General features: G+C 42.0%; 2 protein-coding genes across 4 annotated transcripts; one reads left to right on the top strand and one right to left on the bottom strand.

Moving 5' to 3' along the window:
- Window positions 1-694: 694 nt before the first annotated feature.
- On the top strand, window positions 695-7,370 carry hmga1a (high mobility group AT-hook 1a). 3 transcript variants are annotated; one of them, XM_084552495.1, is made up of 5 exons: window positions 695-1,179; window positions 2,219-2,337; window positions 3,309-3,389; window positions 4,407-4,463; window positions 5,263-7,370. In XM_084552495.1, the coding sequence occupies exons 2-5, from the start codon at window positions 2,239-2,241 to the stop codon at window positions 5,329-5,331; spliced, it is 306 nt and encodes a 101-aa protein (XP_084408621.1). In that variant the 5' UTR covers window positions 695-1,179; window positions 2,219-2,238; the 3' UTR covers window positions 5,332-7,370. The 3 variants fall into 3 exon arrangements, with proteins under 3 accessions (XP_084408621.1, XP_084408620.1, XP_084408622.1); XM_084552494.1 differs by lacking the exon at window positions 695-1,179 and adding an exon at window positions 1,315-1,405; XM_084552496.1 differs by lacking the exon at window positions 695-1,179 and having other exon boundaries at window positions 1,751-2,337.
- A 94-nt stretch (window positions 7,371-7,464) lies between these two features.
- On the bottom strand, window positions 7,465-11,427 carry smim29 (small integral membrane protein 29). Its single transcript, XM_084552493.1, has 5 exons — window positions 11,364-11,427; window positions 10,544-10,840; window positions 10,394-10,419; window positions 10,170-10,275; window positions 7,465-8,958 (listed from the first exon to the last, which is right to left on the bottom strand). The coding sequence occupies exons 2-5, from the start codon at window positions 10,649-10,651 to the stop codon at window positions 8,890-8,892; spliced, it is 309 nt and encodes a 102-aa protein (XP_084408619.1). The 5' UTR covers window positions 10,652-10,840; window positions 11,364-11,427; the 3' UTR covers window positions 7,465-8,889.
- Window positions 11,428-12,032: the final 605 nt, after the last annotated feature.

The following is a 12,032-nucleotide window of genomic DNA, read 5'->3' as shown; positions in this document are numbered from 1 at the left end:
ATTTCATTAAATTACTTTTTAAACAGATAGAAGTGTTTTTGTCCTTTTGAACTTAGAACCACTGACATATCAGTTAAGCACTTCTATTCATGTCAGACATTCTTCTGCCTGCAGTCTTTCCAGCACCACGCCTAAACCTGTTTTACATACAGTGCTATTTCCACGTGGGTTGTTACCTTATACCTTTGCAGACTGAAATAAAATCAGATCAATACATTACATGCATTACAATCAGGAAATTACCAATGAAACAAATGCCTGTCGTTATATTAGATCAATGGAGGATTGTAAGATCCACTTTTCTACTGATTATATATTTCTACAACTTTAAGTTTCTACTTGTTTTACAAATATTTCTGCAATTTTATATGTCTACTTGGTTTCAAATTTTCTTGAACTTCGTATTTCTCCTCATTTTATTTACATTTCCACAACTTTATATTTCTACACAATCAATATCAATATTTCTACGGCTTTACATTTCTACTCTGCTGCATTTCAGGTAAGTATTGTACAATTTACAGGATCAGTTTATTTAATATTAAGCTAATTAACATGAGCTCCACCTCCACTCATGTCTTACAAGGCAATATAGTAGTAGTGCATTAAGTTATTTTGATTTTGCGAGTAGATTTTTCTAATTTAACTCAACATTTTGCATGGTCTTTACTCGTAAGTGATACTCTTTACTAGTGGCGTTGCTACTTTTACTTAGGTAAAGGAGCTGAATGCTTCCTGCTCTTAAAGGCAGCTTGTGTTTACATTGGGGGAGGTCATAGTTCACTCACCATTACTGTGGAATGTACTGTTCAGCTGAGTTATATTGATATATAAATGATATTGGGTGCATTCTTTTAATAATAATATTAGTAATAATGATAATAATAATTTCTGTTACTTAAAGTTTATATTTGCAACTTTTACTCATCTTTTTTTTTTTTTAATGTAGAGAATTAATCGGGTCCAGGAAGGGGGTTGGGGAGGCTGGTTGGGCTCCTAGTACTGTTGGTGGCCCATTTATCATATCTCCGCCCCTCCACTGTTTCTGCTCCCATGAGGGCGGCTCTTTAAATTGCCCCCAAACTCCTCCTGGCTGGCGCCTTTTTCCCTTTATCTGGAGGAGACAAGACACACGTGCTATTTATAGGACAACGTTGGAATAAACTCCTCATCCTGCTGGTAAAAAAAATCATTAAAAATCTTTCTTATTTTTTTTTTTTTTTAAAACAATTTATAACTGTGCTTTTAAAGCTGCATGCGCTGGGATTTTAAAGGGGCGGGCTGTGTGTTGTCTGACGAATAAAAGCTGTAGCCTATAGATCGGTGCAAGGCTTTTTAACCGGGTTCAGCCAGCTAGGCTTAAAGGAAACAATTTACATCCAGAGCTTATAGCCGAGTGATAAAGGTGAGTGCAAAACGAGGCGACGAGGAGCGAGAGAAAGTTTGCATGCTCGGTAAACCGCGGCCGATTTTGGTGCATTTTTACAGAGCCGGAGCTCCGGCGAGAGGAGGCTGCACGCTGTCCGACGTGAAGCCGTCTTTTGTTGCTCTGGCTCGGGCTGTCGCTGTAGCTAACGAACCCAGCCACCCCGGCTCGCCTGCACTTTCTGAGCCATTTAAAAAAAAAAAAAAAAAAAAAAAAAAAAAAAACCGCGCATGCAGGCGAGAGTTTTTTTTCTCTCTCTCTCTTTTTTTTTTTTTTTTTAAGCTTGCAAATTCACCCGAGCACACACCAGCTATTGTGTGTCCGCACATATCTCCGGCGTGCATACATGCCCGTGAGATATTTTCATGCGCAGGCCACAACAACTACAGGCACACGGGGCCTCTCGACATGGTCGGTGCGGGAAGGGAGCGCCGGGTTCAGTAGTCTTTTTGCAGGTTTGCGCGGCCTCCGACCGCCTACTCGGTCCGAGCGCTATCATGCGAGCCGGGTTGATGTCAATCCCTTGTTTGTGTGTCCCCGTCGGCCGTGTAATGGAGCGCAGTCGAGACAGAAATAGACCTGGAAATAAGCGCGGATTAATTGAGTTTAAACGCGTTACCGGTGTGCGGTTAGGCCGGTCATTTTTGGTGTGTTGTTGCGGTCACTGGGTTTAATAGTCCGGGTGTTTTCCTATGCTCTCTGTGTGTGTGTGTGTGTGTGTGTATGTGTGTGTGTGTTGAACTCGACGCCTCGTCTTGCAGCAAAGACAGACCGGTGTGATTTATTTCTCAGGTCCGAAGAGCTACGCAAACATGAGCGACAAGGGGACAGTGTCACCGAAAGAGAAGGAGGCAACAGAGAAGAGAGGGCGTGGAAGACCCCGCAAACAGCCCCAGGTAAAAACCACTGACGTAAGTAGAGTTTCTTTTTCATTTGTTTGGAAAGTGTGCATGTGTATGTAATCGCACGTAATGTACGTTTGCATGTCTCTAACCCGGAATACAGCACAGATAGAGCCCATGTAACAAGACGAGGTTAGGTAAACAAACCCTTAGCTCACATCTGTTGCAGCTGATGCTCAGGTAGATATTGGTGCAGGTGAGGTGCTCATACCTATCCATGTCTCTGCTACTCTGTGAGCCCTCAGTGAATCCAGAGATGACTGCAGCATGCCCCCACCCCCCCCAATGACCATTTGCCCACTGCTTATCAGTGTAAGCGTAGAAGCCTACAACAAACTTCCTGTATGTCTCACCGGTTTGTAAGCAACCCGTAACCCAACACCTTTAAACCGGTTTTAACCCCCCTCATGACCCACCTCTGCTCCCCGTGTAATGGATGACATAGCTGAGTCGAAGCGCACAGTGGCTCGTATATCCGTCACTCAGCCGGCTGTGTTTTACTATTGAATTGCTCGGTTGCTATGAGCTGCGGTTGTAAACATGTTAGAAATGTAACAGGAGACGAGTCAGCCATGACATAGCTCACAACCACAGAGCAAGATAACTGGCCCCGCTCTGAATTTACCTTTCTTTCTGGAGCTGATGGTAATCCCCTGAATGTTTACTCGCACATCCTTTTTTTTTTTTTTTTTTTTTAAAACGCATCACAGGACTCCTCAGCAGATCTTGAACGGCGCGTTTTTAGTCATTTATGAAGCAATGTTTGAAATAGCATGGCAACCTGTGGCTGTGACCACCTGTCAGCCTTTATAAGGACATTCCAGTTGCACTGACCTTGAAAGGTGAACTTTCTGTCTTGCATGTAGAAATGTATCCGTGCCTTGAATTTGTACGGCCTCCTGATATAATGTGGCCCCTCAAGTGTTTGTTACACCAGATGTTTTGCAGTATCCTAACTTTATCTTGATTTTGATTGCCAGGAACCAAGTGGGTCCCCGACTCCAAAGAGGCCCAGAGGACGGCCGAAGGGCAGCAAAAACAAGACAACCGGCAAGGGCAAAGTAAGTCACAGCAGTCTGCGGGCAGGAGTTCACACAAAGTCGCGTCGTCGAAACCCTCAGCCAGTGGCGGCGACATTTCCAAGAAGGACATACGCAGCCTCGCGGCAACACATGTGTCTTTCGCTCCCATCTTCTCTCGTAACCGCTTCCTTTTTTGAAACCCAGATTCCTTTTGGTTGATGAACATTTTAACGGTAGCTAACCTCATCCTCTTAAAAGGATGTCCTGTTGTTACTTGTGATATATTTGTTGGCTGCAGTTTTGCTGCTTCCGCCTCCTGGTGTCAGAAATAGCCCGGCTAGGGCTTCCCATTGTAGAGACCTTGGTTCACTGCCTTACTTCTTTTTGAGTGATGCTCACCCTGTACTTCCTGTCCTCCAGCTTCCTGCAGCTTGTCATGCATAGTGCGGTGCAGGTGCAGAGGCCGCAAGACTGTTTCCAAGCTGACACTAAGCACCCCTCCGCCCCCACCTAGCACACAGCCCTAGTTCTTCTCTGCCTGTCGTCTCCATAGCAACAACTGATTTTTTTTCCCTCGCCCCAACCCTCCAGCTCCCCGTGCGCTCCGTCTTCGCTGCTTTGTATGGGAAAGGGAGCGAGAGAGGGAGCGCAACACTCGCATGCATGTATTGATATAGGTTTAGCAACAAGGACCGAGCTGCAGAGGGTTTGTGTCTCCGCTTAGTTTCACCAGCTGTCTCTGCGCCTCAGACCAGGTGGCCAGCGAACTGGAGTGCCCTGTGTGCAGTTCCTGTCGGCCTTCCAGATAATAGCCAATGAACCCAATGCCCCCTTTCCATCTGTCTCATTGCAGAAGTGCTGCTGCCATCTAAAGGCAGCTACAGGCAAAGCTCTGGAAATATAGATTGTTTATACCAAAGGTTTTTGTACTAAACCCCATCCAAAATGTCTTGGCTGGGGCCGGGCAGTTCAGCAAGTCACTGAGCATGAAGATCACGACAAAATATCAGAGTCCGCTTTACAGCCTTGTTGACGGTGTGCTGTTTTCTTTCACAGAAGGCAACAACAACCCCATCTGCAGGGGGAAAACGCAGGGGAAGACCAAGGAAGGAGGTAAGAGTTTTCGACAAACAGTGTAACATCAGTGCTCGCATTTTTTTTAAACCAGCTCTCTCCCAATTAAATTATCATTGGTATGACTGTCTGGAGGGCGAAATTGCATTTTCCTAATTCCCTTGCCTGCGTCCTTCCTCTCGGACGACTCATTCTTACTCATCAGATGTTTTGGTTCATTCAGTCTTTACCAGGTGTGTTAAAATGCTAACTTCTTCCATAAGAGTTTTAAACCCACCATTGATGCAGGATGTTATTTTTTTTTATTTTTTTAAATGACTCGCCAGACATTATACGACCAGTCAAAAAAAGCATGTGTAATCTAGGAAGAAATTGCGGTCTTGTAGTAACACTCGGTCATGTGCATGAGTGGTTAGGGCGTACTCTAAAAGAAGTCTGGATTGCATTAGTCACAGAAAGGAATGACCCCAAGTTACCCTCCTAACTACCCCTCTCGTTTTTATGAATGAACATCTTGGGCAGTAGTGAGTGAGGGGAGGAAAGAGCAAAAAGCTGGATGCCTCATTGTGACTCACCATGCGCTATGAATCACTTTTCACTACGGATGGCTCACCCGTCCCCTGGGTGTTCTTCATGCCACAGTGGTTTATCAAAGAGATTTATAATAACATTTATTTTTTTTTCATGTTGGTACTTGGCGTTGTTAAAAGTAAAACCAGTCACGTCGAGGCATGAATCACAGGCAGCTATTGTTGCCGAACGGTGATGGCGCTTATGAGGCATTTTCCCCGTGGGCGTAGCAAAGGATTGACTCTTTTTTTTTTTTTTTCTGTCGCAGGAGAAGGAAGAAAAGGCGTCCCAGGAATCATCTGAGGAGGAGGAGGAGGAGGAAGAGGAGGACCAGTAATTCACAACGCATGCTACCTCACTCAACATACTGACTTACTGTTAACCAGAACTGGGCTGTATCCAACACCAGTGCCACCACATGACCACTGTTCACGACAAAGCCCCCCTCTGCCAAAGGAGGGTTAATACAGTACATATATCATGCAACAGCACTGGATAGAACGATGGACTTGCTCAAGCATAGATCTAAGAATTACACGAAAGGCAACAGCCCCTTTCTCTACATGTCATGTTATCACAAGTCTTTTATACTGGACAAAAGGTTGTGCTCCGAGGAGCCTGGACGTTTCTGTTTTTCCCCCCTAAAGGTGGTTCGTAGGACATTTTCCTCTGCTTACTGTTACTTATTTGTTGTACCTGCATCTGAGATGGTAGGGCATATAGACTTTTTTTCTCCATGTTTTGTACTGGACAAAGGTGAATTTTACCTAAACTTGCTGTTTTTTTGTTTTCGTGTGTTCGTGTGAAGTGGTTAACCTATCCTTTGCATCGTATTATAGATGGAGTTGAGCTTCAGCGTTTAGGATGAAAATAGGTGACTGATGGTAGATATGTCTTTTCCATGTCTAATCTGCGTAACTGACCCCCCCTCACCCCCCTTCTGATTAGAGCAGAACCATCTTTTCCCCCCCAACCCCCTTCCTGTAGGACAGTTTAGATTTAGGGAGTTGCTTCTGAAGCTTTCTTCTCAGTCCTCGGCGTGTAGCGGGGAGATGTAAAGTGTATCGTTCGTCATCAGATATATCTGATCAGACTTTACTGTTTTTGTTCCTTCGGGTTACATACCATTTAAAAAACAAAAAAAAACAAACATGTGTGCTGCTTATCATATAATAAAACTCAATTCTTTTTTTGGTATAATGTGTGTTTTTAAGGATAGGGTTGGCAGAGTTCTAGGCAGAACGTCATCAGTGTCGTTTCTTCAGGGAGCTTTTACAAATGCTGTTACATTGCCGTCTTTGTCTTCACATGGTCCTCGGTTTTCCAAGCGCTCGCTCAATCACTCGTTAAGGCAAACTGCAATTGGTCAAACAAGGAGTTTGATTGTAACAGAGGATAGTTGGTGGCACTACTATCCAACAGGGCTGTACGTTTTTCATTCCATCTAGCTCTCACTGCTTCACCTAGCTTGGTCCTTCTGTCATCACTTAGTACCGTAGTAAACTTTTCTTAGTCTTTTGAAGATGTGTGTTGTATGCTACAGAGAAAACAAAAAGTTTGTGTATAAGTGTCAGGGAACCTGCGGTCACAGTCCACTTAACTGGGTTTTTCCACACACCTAAGCTGCTACAACCTCAGTTATGAAACCCGGAAAACTGCAAACAGGCGATACAAGGCCTGGAATTCATACCTCACTTAACGGCTTACTTTACCATATAATTGCATTTAACTGGTTTTTCTGTTTTTAAATGTAACTTCTGGCATGAGTTGGAAAGATGTTGTTACAAAGTTTGTGTATTTTTTTTTTTTTTTTTTTTTTTATCTGACTGTAATAAGGTATCTAAGATGTCAAGTGTGTGATTGTGTGTGCACACGCAATGCGTCTTGGCTCGTTCATAACCGGAGCTTGCAGACAGGTTGTTTTAAATGTGTGAAGCAAGTCAGGGAGACCTGTCAGCTTGACGACTGTGTTCGCTGACTGTGGTAGTTTAGCAGGTGTGTTTTTATCCTTTTTAAAGAAAAATTCTTTCTGGTGCACTGAAATGTTGGTTCAGATTTTCATGGACAAATGTTTGTGTGTTAGACTGGGCGCTCTCTTCACTGTTCTAACGGCCACGTGTGTCCGGCGCTGTCCGCACACAGCGGCCCTCGCCATACTCATACAACGGTCACTTCATGTCCTTTTCAACTACCCTCAACAGTATCATGTCATCTTACATTGCAACATCCGTTGATTTATAAACTGTAAACTCAATAGGATGGGATCATTCTTTTTATGTACACCGTATATAAATGTACAATGTCTATATTTCTATGGTGCCCTACAACAATTTGTATCAGAAATGAAATGGTCAATAAAGAGAATTTTCTTTGTCATGTTTTGGTCATTTGTGCTCTGTTTGTCTGACTAGAAAAAATCTCACCGGTTGAACTGAAATATCGCAAATGTCTTGATCAATTACAGCGCAAAGACAAAAGTTACATTACTTTATTTACAACCACTTTGCTTTTTTTTTTTTCAGTCTTAAAGCAACAATAGCACATCAGTCTGAAAGGAGAAACTTTATAACAGTGCTGCCAAAATTACATCAGTAGTTTGTCGGGTGTCGCCTGAAATGAGAGCTTTCTATTCCAAGTTCACCCTGTGTTTCACCAGTGCAAATTAATCATCTGATCAAACATTCACACGATTCAAGATGAAAAAATAATACAGAGAAGATAAGAGAGAAATGGCTGGAGCACTGAGGAACCAATGTCTTTAGGTCCAAAAGGGACCATAAAACATCAGTGAATCTGCTCCAACTCAAGCACCTCTAGATGTCATACCCGATAACATCTCATGTTGGGAGCATTGGTTGCTCTTTACAATATATTATCTGAACTGAGCAACGTTCCACTTCAAGGACAGTTACACAGTTCTTAGTTTACATTCATGAATGCAAGGCAAATTAAGGACAGGAGCGGTTATAGTTCTTAAAGGAAAAAAAAAAAAGCTTAAGGCTTCCTGAGTGCTGATACAGTCAGACCTATGGCATTCATCACAACAGATTCTTCAGTTGGAGGTAAATTAGTCGGTGCCATGCCTCGAAGACAGGACATATTTTGGGCTCTAGTCACCACTCATTTTGCGGATGAGAGGAGACTGATGTTATTCCATATCAGGCTTTTCATGCCATTGATAGGAGTCATAGGATTTGGCTAAACCGCAAAACGATGTGAATCCCGGGGCAGTTAGTTAAATTAAAACCAAACAAGGCCTTTCAACCTTTTGGACTCGAAAAGAAACTGAAATCAAATTTACCAGACCCCGCCCGATAAAGTTTAACTTTATCAATAAAAGTCTTGTTGAAGCCAATGTTGTTTCTAACACACTGCAAACTACTACTACACAACAACCAATCAAGGCAATGATCACAAACACTCTTTACGGCAGGGCTTCTGATTTAAAACTAGTCCAGAGCATTCATACTCTTACCACACTGAACACAGCCCTCAAATCAGTCAGTCAGTCAGTGTGCCTACTGCAACCCACAGGAACTGCTTGCCACACGTCGCCCACAACAACATTAAGAATGTAAACAACACAGTAAACCTTACAGCAGCCTGTACCTCCCACCTTCCTAAACTGTGATTGTGTCAAAATAATGTTTGAATAAATAATCTCAAATAAATAAGATGCTGCTGTGGTAGGCACACAGGATTGGCATCAGAACTTCACAAATGATCAGTCAGTCTGCCCATAACACAGGAAATAGAAAAATGCTTATTGTAGCGGATGTACTCAGAGATAGACAAGAGCAAATAGTATTGTTGCATGATTTCAAAACATGACTGATCTCTCTGGTTGAAGGTTGTCTCCACAAGCCAAAGTGTTCTGCGTCAGGGTTCACTGTCATCATGCGTTGACGTCTTTGGTCAGAAGAGGGCGTCGCTGTTGATAACTTCTGGCCCAGCCTTGAACAATCTGAAGACACACAACACAGTGAGAGCAGTTTAGTTTAGCACAGTCATTTATAAGGCTTCTACATGAATGAAATTTGACTTGTGTGAAAACAAAAACATGAAACTGAGACTTTTTGGTTGAATATTCTGTGAATTATCCACCATAACAGGAGTTTCAGAAACTTATTTCACTGAAAACACATGAAAACAGAGACATTTCACCAGATATACCCAGAATTATTATGGCTAAATATATTAAGTGACTTTTTTGTGATTTATGTGAACGGACATCCACATGTTCCACAGTTCAATTCAAATTTATTCCACTTAAAAAATGAATGACCAACTTTGCATGTAGTGAACAGTGCCACCCGGAGTTTTCTCAGGACTCAGTGCATACACTTAGAATTAAATACTGAAGTCTAAATTCAGCATATGGCAGATTGGAGTGGGCTGGAAAGTAATGCATGTGATTCGAACAAATAATGCTCTGAGAGGTTTATAAATACACCATTAAGTCCATGAGTTGTGTCCAGGTAAAGTGATGCTGGAAATCTACTCTTAAATTAAGACTTTAATCGTGTTTGAAGGTAAATGTAATTGGATATCTTTGCAAAGCTAAAATATATGGTATTTAAGTTATTTTGCTTACTGTTTCTTTTTCATTTGTATGTGATAAATGTGAAAATTAGGCATACTGTAAGGAAAATGGAGCAGCCACAACTAGCCGTAACCCTCTTTTAGGCCATATATTTATAAATCTGGCCTAGTTTCTGTACTCATATTTGAAGAGCCTCTTTTTGTTTTCAAGAGACTGTGTATGGAAGGAAAGAATTTTCAATATTTGACCACCTAAATGACACAGAAACTAGCTATCGTGCGACATTTGATGCTCGCAAATAATAGTATCGCATCCTTTTAAACTATGTCTGCCTTTCTACTTGCAAATACTGTATGGTTATATGCAGAAGAGGAAGTGAACAACTCATTGAGGAACTGCTGTGCTCGAAAGGTAAATGTCGCAACCAAGGCCAACCGCACAGTTTAATATTACTAAGTGAGAGAACAAGTTAACAGCAGTCACCGTCATTTGTGGAAAGTATGGTCTGTCATGCTTAAGTCAACCCTGCACTATAGCACATGGCAGCATTTTCTTTCATCCTAACTTTAACATTCTAACTGATAATGTTCTCCTCTTCATCAGAAGTTAAAGTGTCTCATAGTACATCTCACCCTCGTGTCCTCTTCTCTCCACAACATTTCTTGTTCGGCTTCATTAAGCTCCTCCGAGGGGTCATACGTGTAAACCGGTAACAGCTGATGACGAAGTCTGTCGATTCTGACGGACAAAATGAAATGTCACTGATTAAGCCGATCACGCTGAGACAGCGAAGTAAAGCAATCAAGTTTATGAGTGTATCACAAGAGCACTGTGCCAAGAATCAGTATGATCTCACCTCCTTTTCCGTCGAATATACATAATCTGAAACACACAAAACGGGAAGACATTTGTTGTGTATGGGTAGAACTTATAGCTATAAGTAAAGTGTGTTTCCACTGACTTTGTGCATAACATCTTATGTGATGCAGTTCAGCAAACCACTTACCACAGCTGCAGCGATTCCAATAATGGTTATGAGGAAAAATGGCACCAACACGTAGCTGACTGCCACATCCCCATCTATGCTAGGAGGGGGCTGAGTAGTACTATTCATGGTAAATATTAAAGAAAGGGGGACACAGAGGGCTGCTTGTGCAGGGCCTTAACGCAGCAAACCCCCTCCCTGTGGCAGACTCTGTGCAGCGGATCACTAGTGAGGCTGCCCCCTTGTTGTTTATGCCTCATCCTCGTCGTTCATGTGACTCCCACATGGTTCCAGTGTCCTCTCTAATCAGCGAGAAATCTGAGGAAACACACAATGACAAGAATTTGCACACAGTATGCGGCATATCAACGAAGTAAGACTGCACGGCAGCAAATATGTTATTTGCGGAAAGATATAGGGCCAGGACGCTGTGATAAACTGACAGAAAGGTTTAAACATTCAAAGAAGCGAATTGAACACAACATAAACAGTTAATGTCTTGTTAGCAAGCCATTTTTTTTTTTTTTTTTTTTGCTGTGGCCAGTTGGGTTGCCAACATGACTTACACAAGGTTTTCTCCACAATTGCACTAGCCACCTATAATGAAATATAACTTAACAGCAGCCGTTTATTAACTTTACTGTTTAACATCTCTGCTCAGACCTAAAGCTATAAAACCAGCAGCACTAGCCACCTAAACATAGCGACCATTAGCTGCAGCGATGCACAAACCAGCTGAAGCAAACCCTCTTCATCAAGAGTAGATAGACTTCTAGCGAACTACATCATTACTGGTTATGTTTTTTTTTTTTTTAATAATATGGCGTAAATTCTGACTTACTGTGCAAAATGCAAAGACTGTCAGGAGGACGTTATGTTGTGGTTTCGCAGCAGCTCAACTTCCGCTAGCGGTGACAACAGCACTTCCGGTGTGAATGTTTCAGAATAAAATCGCGTCGCACAAAACCGTGGACATTAAACATGAAAAAGTAAGTACTCCCCCGTTGTCTGACCACATCTCACTGTTGTGTCATAGGACACATTTTTGATATGTTAAATGTCTGATTTGAAAAGTAATTTCTGTCTGGTGTGTTATATTTACGGTTTATTTTATTTTGTAGAATTTTGGTACAGCTCGAATGTAGAGTATGAACATAGTTTTCATTTTAAAAATAGTGCAAATAATATTTTTTTTCCACACATGATATCTCCCATTTCATTTCAAGATATTTTTTTGTCTTCAAAATGTGTAAATACGTTTTATTTACATTTTATTACAACTAGAAGGGCAATTACTCACATAGTTTCCTTTACACACGTTTCAGTGTCTCCTTTTTCATTGAAATGCCATTCTCCAGTCTCTCACTCTGACGTATGGTGTGGAGGTTGTGCAGACTAAGACCCTAACAGGATCACATGTGTGTTAACGTAAAGGTGAAACAATCATTCTGCTCTGAGACTGTCAACCCAGCAACACAAAGATGATTGGCTTTCATGTGACTATATAATC

Source organism: Chelon labrosus (assembly GCF_963514085.1).
Source record: "Chelon labrosus genome assembly, chromosome: 10".
NCBI lineage: Eukaryota > Metazoa > Chordata > Actinopteri > Mugiliformes > Mugilidae > Chelon > Chelon labrosus.
This window is presented reverse-complemented; position numbering and strand designations above follow the sequence as displayed.